This window comes from Neopelma chrysocephalum, unplaced genomic scaffold, assembly GCF_003984885.1.
Source record: "Neopelma chrysocephalum unplaced genomic scaffold, ASM398488v2 Primary Assembly neopelma1_325, whole genome shotgun sequence".
Classification (NCBI taxonomy): domain Eukaryota; kingdom Metazoa; phylum Chordata; class Aves; order Passeriformes; family Pipridae; genus Neopelma; species Neopelma chrysocephalum.
This window is the reverse complement of record NW_020897988.1, coordinates 241,205-249,861: the sequence shown is the minus strand read 5'-3', so window position 1 is coordinate 249,861 and position 8,657 is coordinate 241,205. Positions and strand designations below refer to the sequence as shown.

At 52.5% G+C, this 8,657-nt stretch overlaps 1 protein-coding gene across 1 annotated transcript; it reads right to left on the bottom strand.

Annotated features, from left to right (window-relative positions):
* Positions 1-3,316: 3,316 nt before the first annotated feature.
* On the bottom strand, positions 3,317-4,168 carry LOC113978442 (keratin-associated protein 5-9-like). Its single transcript, XM_027705376.1, has 3 exons — positions 3,874-4,168; positions 3,678-3,826; positions 3,317-3,508 (listed from the first exon to the last, which is right to left on the bottom strand). Exons 1-3 carry the CDS (start codon positions 4,166-4,168, stop codon positions 3,317-3,319), a joined length of 636 nt encoding a protein of 211 aa, XP_027561177.1.
* Positions 4,169-8,657: the final 4,489 nt, after the last annotated feature.

Here is an 8,657-nt window from a genome sequence, read left to right as displayed (position 1 = left end):
TACTGATTTTAGCAGCATTAGCAGGGCCTTTGTCAACATTCGCCTTCCAGCCTTTCCTCCTCCGGGCAGTGCTTTGGTCTCTGGGGCTTCTGAACCAACGGGGAAAACAAAATGAATAATTCACAGCAGGAAAATGCAACTTTAGGGAGGAGTTTCCAGCAGCTTTGAGGGTGGTTTGCTGGTTGCTGCTGGGGGGAACTGGTGTTATAATGGGGGAAATTGGGTTGTTCCTCCATCCCTGAGCGCCTTGGGAAGGACAGGGTGGACCAGCTGGGGAGGGTTTGGGTCCTGGAGCTGAAAAACAACCTCAGAGACTTTGGGGTTAACTCGTGAACCACCAATTCTGAAGCTTTCAGAGCTTTCAGAGCTTTCAGAGCTTTCAGAGCTTCCAATCAGTCTGACTGACTCGAGGTTTGGCAACTCGAATATTCGGAGTATTTGCAGGGCTGATTCATGGGCAGAGATTAAATCTTGCTGAGGGACGGGGCCCTGGGAGTGCTGGAACATTCCTGAACTGCTTGGAAAATGCTGCTTGCTCAGAGTGGAATAAATATTTACACTTGTCAATCTTTTTAATGCACTCATGGTATTCATTTTTTGGATCAAGCTGTGGCTGCTCTAAAGAAAAACCATAGGAACAGGTCCCCCTGCTTTGCTCAGGGCCAGGTGACCCTGAAGAGGAGTGACAGGAAGGTCACTTCTGCACTGAGCTCATGTGGAGCCCCAAACAGATCCCCAGGGCCCAGACTTCCCGAAGATTTTATATTTAATAAGCTCTTTAAGTTTGTCACTCCCTGAGTGTCCCTCAGTTGTAAATATGAATCAATTCTCCTCCCAATAATCTCTTTTTCTTTCCTTCTCTGCTTTTTTTTTTCTTGCTGCCAGGCCAGAACTGTGTTATTGGATTTATCTCAGGGCAGCCAGACCTCAGGACTTCTCTGTGGTGTTTAGGAAATACCAGAATTTGTGTCAGATATTTCAAAAGTCACCGAAGCTGAGTCCAACCCAGGCTTCCCCCTGGCAGCAAATCAATCCTCTTTAGGGCAGCAATTACCTTTTCTGTGGAAAGGGACACGATAACCACCCACTTTCCAGAAAATATCAGCGATGGCCAAAAGTGATGCCAAAGAGAAGGGCTGGGGAAGTGACTGGAGCTGCCTTGGGTTGTAAACAGAGACAGAGGTGAAGGGGAGGGACGGGCTGGGGCTGATCCAGGGGCTGATCTCTGGGATCAGGAGCTGGGGAAGACTCTGCAGAGGTTGTGGTTGCACCAGGGGCTGTGGTTGGCAGGGAGGGCTCCAAACACCAACCCAGGTCACTCCAGGGCTGGTTCATGGGGACCCAGGCTGGGAGAATGTGCTTGGGCTTGCCTGGAGCATGGATCTAGACCAGCCTGGAGCATGGATCCAAACCAGCCTGGAGCATGGATCCAGACCAGCCTGGAGCATGGATCTAGATCAGCCTGGAACACAGACCTAGATTAGCCTGGAGCATGAACCTAGACCAGCCTGGAGCATGGATCCAGACCAGCCTGGAGCCCTAGACCAGCCTGGAGCAGGACCCAGACTCCCAGGCAGGTTTTGCAGTCCCTGCCAGGCCGGGTCTGAGTCAGCCTGAGCTGATTCCACAGGAGGGAGCAGCCCCAGCACAGAACTGGGCCAGCAGAGCAACGTCCCAGCCTGGTAACTTGGCAGGGTTCTCAATAGAGGAATAAAGATTTTATTTTATTCTTAATATTAAAAAAACCCCATCCTGTTATTAAATGTGATCACCTGGAGAGTGAAATTCTGGAATGACTGGGCTGAGGGGTCCAAATGTCTTTTGTGAGCCCCTCTTTTAAACTCAAGCTGATTAGAAACAGCTTTATGTCTCAATCATGGGCTTGAAAGGCATCATAAAACAAAAGAAGAGCAACTTTATAGTGAAAATCATCACTTTACTAAAAAAAATAATAAATATCTCTAGAAGATATAGAAATAAACGTGTGTGAAATAATGACCTTTTTCTTCATCAGTTATTACAGAGTCTTGGGGAGTGTAACCCCAATAATATACTATTAGCATTAAATTAACATCCCACGTTCCAGGTGGAACACATCAGTGAGTGTCTGGGAAGCATCCTGGCTCCCTTTGTTCTGAGGAAGCCTTGGGATGTTTCTGGGTGGGTGTAATTGCAGGAATGACACGGAATTCCAGAGGCACCCAGGGAGCAAACACGTGTGCGGAGCCATTAGGGAAGAATGGAATTAACACAACCTTGGGTATAAAAACACCACCTGGAACTGCTTGGCAGGAGCAGGAACACGCCTGGTGTCCTGAACAGCCCAAAGGGCTCCAGTGCTGGCACCAGCTGGGAGATGCTGGAACTGGGGCTGTGACCAAGCAAAGAACTGGAGCTCCAGGTCCAGCCCTGACTGTCACCACTGAGAGGTGGGAAAGAGTCCTGAGCAAAAGCAGTTCAGAAAAGTTGGGATGCAGAAACAAGAGCAGCTTGTTCCTAGAGAAGAAAGTCTCCAAACAGGGCTGGTTGTGAGCGAGAACAGGACACTCTAAAACCAGACATTTTGCTGTGATTTGGAGGGTTTAACCCAGAAAAGGCAGGACCAGGTTCCTCTGGGAATCAGACCTTTCACTGCTTTCCTGGCCCACATGACTGACATCCCCCTTTGGCAGAGAGCAGAACCAGCTCCTCAACTTTACCTGGGCATCAGGTGTTGAGTGTCTGGAGGAAGAGTCTCCCCTGTTGGTCTAAACAAGGCTGAGTGTGACCCTGAGAGCGATACAACCCAGGAGCAGAGGCAAAAGGAGATCCAGAAGGCCAATGGTTTGATGCAGGAGCATTTTAATGTGAATGCAAAGTGGAAGTGAACATTTGCAGAGAGAATAATGCAGACTAGAAGGAGCAGTTTCTCCAGAGCCAAGAAAAGCTAAACCCAACTCCCCGGTTCCTCCAGCGTGACCCGTCTCCTCGCCACGTTCCCTTCCCTCACACTTGCTGAGTCCCCTCCGAATCCCTGCCACTCCAGACCAAATCCCTGCCACTTCAAACCAAACCCCTTCCTTCCCAAAACCGCGCCCGGCGTCAGGACCGGGGAGAGAGGAAGTTAAAAGCACAGACACAAGGTTGCAAAGCCAGGAGAATAAAAGAAATCTAAGCTAAAGCACTACGGGGAGTCGAACGCGGGGTCCTGGTTTCCAGCGTCGCTTCCCTCTCCGGTGTCCTGTGGGTGTCCTGTCGTGTCCTGTCGTGTCCTGTCGGTCACATTCCGTGTTCCTTCGCTTCTTTCCTTGTTTCCTCGCCGTGACTTTGTCGCCCTTTAAGCCTTGACCTTCTTGCAGATGCCCCTCTGGCAGGGGTGCTTCCAGCGGGTGGAGTAGGTGTAGGAGCGCTCGGGGACGCACTTGGTCGCGCACTGGGGAGCGCAGGGGGTGGTGCAGGTGGGGACGCACTTGGTCACGCACTTGGTGGCACAGGGGGTGGCACAGGTGGTGGCACACGGCGGGGCACACTTGGTGGCACAGGGGGTGGCACAAGGCGGAGGACACTTGGTGGCACAGGGGGTGGGACACGGCGGAGCGCACTTGGTGGCACACGGGGTGGCACAAGGCTGAGCACAAGGTGGGGCGCACTTGGTGGCACAGGGGGTGGCACAGGGGGTGGCACAAGGCTGGGCACACTTGGTGGTGCACGGTGGAGCACACGGAGCACATGGAGCACACGGAGCACACGGAGGAGGACATGGAGCACACGGAACACACGGAGGAGGACATGGAGCACACGGAGCACAGGGAGCACACGGAGCACACGGAGGAGGGCACGGGGCGCACTGAGGGGCGCACAGGGGCTCACACTTGGTGCCAAACTTGGGGGCACAGCAGGACTCGAGGCACTCCAGCCCCTTCTGCGACCCCCCCCCGACGGCCACGCCCGACTCCAGCGCTCCCGCCAGCTCGGCCGACTCCGAGGAGCCCACCACGGTGTCCTGGGGGTAGGTGGTGAGGATGGGCCCCGGGAAGGTCACCACCACGGGCGGGGGGAAGATGATGACCCGCGAGTCGGGGCAGGCGATGACACAGGGCTCGGTGCAGGCGGCCGCCCGCGGGTCCGGGCACTGCCCGGGGCAGGGGCAGGGACACGGCTCCACGCACACGGATTTCTCACAGGACATCCTGGGGCTGCCGACCTGCAAGGGAAGGAACACACACACCGGGAAGCAAAGGAGCTGGAAGGACGGGATCGACACCAGAAGGGGGGAACCACCCTGCTCTGCTTTACTCTGCTCTTCTCCGCGACCTCCCCGAGCCCGAATCCTCCCTGCGGGCACCAAAGCACCTCTGGGGGGCTGCTGGGGTCACATCTGTGCTCTCCTCTGGGGTTTGGAGGGGGAGGTCACTGAAATTGGGGTCATATCTGCCCTCTCCTCTGGGATTTGGAAGGGGAAGTCACTGAAATTGGGGTGACATGTGTCCTCTCCTCCAGGATTTGGAGGGGCAGGTCACTGAAATTGGGGCCATATCTGCCCTCTCCTCTGGGGTTTGGAGGTGGATATCAGTGAAATTGGGGTGACATCTGCCCTCTCCTCTGGGATTTGGAGGGGGAGGTCACTGAAATTGGGACCACACAGCACCAAGGGTTGAGGAACAGAAAGCAGGAGATGTTTTACCTGGGTTGAATTTGCCCAGTCTGGGTCAAGGAAACAAAAACCAGAATATCCTCCCTGTGAGGGAATGGATCCCAGAAGGGTATAAATAACTCTGGGTTTGGTGCAGTCACTTTGGAACAGGTGACTTTAACACAAAGATTCAGTACCGAGCTCGGTCGGAAAATTAAACAAATAAACTTTTGCAGGTTCACAAGGAAAAAGCTGAAACAACACGACAGCAAGTCCCTGAATTTAAATTTCAGAGGGAATAAAACCATTCACAAACCCGGGCTGAATTCTGCACCTTTTTCAGTCTTTTGAAATAAGTCGAAGGGTGGGGAGGTGATTTGGAAAATAAAATAAAACTGCATTTCAAGTTGCCATTTAAATGTAACCAAATTCCAGCTCAAAGCACCACATGAAGGAGCCTCTTAATCTGTTGTTTGAGATTAAATGGAATATTTTGGTTTCAGCCGAGGTGATTATTTGTTGTCTAACTGCTGCATATTGGAAAAGCCTGGGTGGGGCTGAGCCTGACTCAAGCAATTTCTGTTTTCTTTTTCTAGACACAATGTCAAAATATCCATCATTCCCTCAAACTTCTCCTGACCTTAAACCCTAATCCAGCCACTCTCTTCAGGTTCCACCCTTTAAACCTCCTGCAACAATTAATTCTGTGTTCTTGACCCTCAGCCAAGACCAAACCAGGGGAAAAGGAGAAGTGAAACCCAAACACAAAACACAAAATTCCCAGTGGATAATACATTCCTGCACAGCCTGGGCAGTGTTTTCATATCACCACTGCTTTGCATAAACAGAATAAAACCACCCAAAGCAGCTTCCCAAGGAATTTACAGCTCTGATCCCAAAGGTGACTGCAACTGTCCCAGCATTTCTAAACAGCCTGTGCCAATATTTACACAACATCTCTGCCCAAAATCAGATAAAGATCAGGAGCTACAAGGTCAGAACCACCCCACCAGGTGGATGTTGCTGGCTGAGATATTTTAAGGCTATTTAAAGGCCATCTGCATTAAATTTCCATAAAGCAATGGAAATAGATGTTTTTGATATCATCTAGAATTCAAATACAGTTTTACACCCCAATCTGAATGAATAATTAGCAAGTGGCTCTTTCAGGAAAATGAGCTCCTGAACATTGCCCAGAATCACAGAACACGAACCCGAAACTCAGCCCTGAATTTAAACGTGAACGTTTCCAAAATCGTAATTTTTTAAATTCTATTTTATTTTAGGGGAAAAAAATAAACGATATCAGAATCCAACTTACTCAGTTCAGCGAGGAGAAGCCAAGAGAACGTGCTGGAAGGTTTCTGAGGCAGGAATGGTTTTATATACCCGCCTGGACCACCGGGCTGATGCAAGAAAATAACGTCATATTTGGGCATTAGGCTCCATTACTCCCCAAACCCCATTTGGAGGTTAATTACAGTAATTGGTTGGCTTTGCTGGCTGTTTGTGTTGATTACCCCCGTCCCGGCCGGCACGTGACTCGCGGTGTCCCGTCCCTGGATTCCTCTTTTTTCCCCAGTTTTGAGCCTCAAACCCCGTCCTGCAGCTCTGCCGGGCTGGAAGGAGCTGGTTAAAGCCCAGCTTAGTGAGATCCTGGCTTAGTGAAGCCCAGTCTGAGCCACTCAGAGCTCCCAGGGCTGTCCCTGCCAGCCCTTAAAAACAGCACTTTGTTTTCCTGGCCTCCAAGAATGCAGAGGAGCCAAACCTGACATTAGTCCTGAGTGTGCTGGTCCAGAGCTTGTTAGGACGTGTTTACAGGGCCTGGAGTCACTGCATGACTGGAGTGTCCAAATTGCCTCCCAGAGACAGCCCTGGCTCCTCATTTGAGGCTCCAAAACACGGCAGGTCCCGGGTTTAGGGCCATAAAATAAAACTCAACCAGTTCCACCTCAAGGTGAGGAAGAACTTCTGTCCGTGGAGGGTGGGAGAGCTGCCTGGGAAAGGGTTGGAATGTCCCTCCCTGGAGACATCCCAAACCCACCCGGACGTGTCCCTGTGTCCCCTGCTCTGGGTGACCCTGCCCTGAGGTCCCTCCACAGCAATTCTGGGATTCTGGGATATAAAACAGCACCAGGATTGCTGTGGCAGCTGCAGCCCCAGCTCAGCACCAGGAGCCTCCTCCTCTGCCTCGTTCTGGTCATTCTGGTCATTCCCAGGAAGGGACACGAGAGGAGAAAACTCATTTTGGTAAAAGTGGGCTGGGCAGAGGGATCCTGGTATGGGACAAATCACCCCATCCCCAGCCCAGCTCAGTGGTTTTGGTCACTGCTGCACCAGGAACACAAGGATGAGTGTGAGGAAGAGTGTGGGAAACTCAGAGCAAAGCCACCAGCGCTGCCCATTCCCTGCTTAACACACGGAAAAACAGGGAAAAGAGGAACAGCTGATTCATTGAGGGTTTCTCAGGACACCTTCAGACACAGAGGACTGAGAGTTACAGCCCCAACTTTGGCCCAAGTTGACCTGCTGTGATGAAGCAGCAACTCATGGCACACTGGGAGCTCAACCCCCCTCAGGTGAGAGAAGCACAATCCCATTTAAATCCCATTTAAATCCCCAAACGTGGCCTGGCTTGGAGGGGTGAACGCTTGGGCAGCCTGATCTCAATAATATCATCAGGATAACAAACCCCAGGCCGGCCTGTAATCCCCGGATCCAAGGGGCTCCCCATTCCCAAGGTGTTCCTCACCCTCTGACTCAGGGATCACGTGGGTGGCCCTGACATATTTCTGTTCCAGCGACGCTATGATTCAATCCCGGGCAGTTTTAATCCCAGCAGCCTGTCATTAAACATCAGAGAGCCACAACACTTTGCATGTATCAAATATTAGTGGGTGTTTGCAAAACCATCCAAAAGCATTTCCTCAGAACAATTGCAGTAAGTGCTTCTTGCCCAGAGGAGCCTCCAAAATCACTTTGTTTCCAGGAGGGGGGTTGATAGCAGGGAAATCACAGCAACAACAGGCAAAGAAATGTTGGGAATGCGCAGAAAGGGGGGAAATGGCCCCAGAAAGGGTTCAGTGGGTTCGGGTACAGTGGGATGGGGTGGAGGGTCCCACGGTCAGGGTGTGAACCAGACCTGCCTCCCACCCAGAGCTGCCCCTGGGGCTGTGCAGGGAAGGGGAGATGGGCCCTGAGAGAGGGTTGGAATGGAATCATGGAATCATGGAATGGGTTGGGTCGGAAGGGACCTCAAAGATCAACCAGTGCCACCCCCTGCCATGGGCAGGGACACCTCCCACTATCCCAGGTGGCTCCAGCCTGGCCTTGGGCACTTCCAGGGATCCAGGGGCAGCCACAGCTTCTGTGGACAACCTGTGCCAGGGTTCAACCACCCTCCCAGGGAACAATTCCTTCCCAGTGTCCCATCTAAGCCTCCCCTCTGTCAGTGTGAAGCCATTTCCCCTTGTCCTGGCACTCCAGGCCCTTGGAAACAGCCTCTTTATTTTTCCTGTAGCCCCTTTGGGTCCTGGAAGGCCACAGTCAGGTCAGACCAAAGCTGAACAATCCCAATTTTCCCAGCCTTTCCTCCCAGCAGACCCGCTCCATCCCTCTGTTCCCTCCCTCTGCTCCATCCTCTGCTCCATCCTCTGCTCCATCCTCTGCTCCATCCCTCTGCTCCCTCCCTCTGGAGTGGCTCCAGCAGCTCCAGGTGCTCCCTGGGCTGTTCCCAGGGCTGGAGGCAGTTTTGGGTAAGTTCTCTGGCAGTTTTGGGTGAGTTCTCTGGCAGTTTTGGGTAAGTTCTCTGGCAGCTTTGGGTAAGTCAGGGGTGCCTGTGTCTCCTCTCCAGCCCCTTCCAGCAGCTCCAGCCCTGCCAGGGTGACTCCTGCTGTGCCCTCAGCTCCCCTCCCGTGGCTTTTATCCCACCTAAAATGCATTTCCAGCTCCAGATGTTCCTCCTTTGCCCCGTTCCTGCCTCGGGCACTTCCCACGAAGCCCCTGGGCAGGAGCAGGGCTGGAGGAAGAGCCTCTCACACCCCCC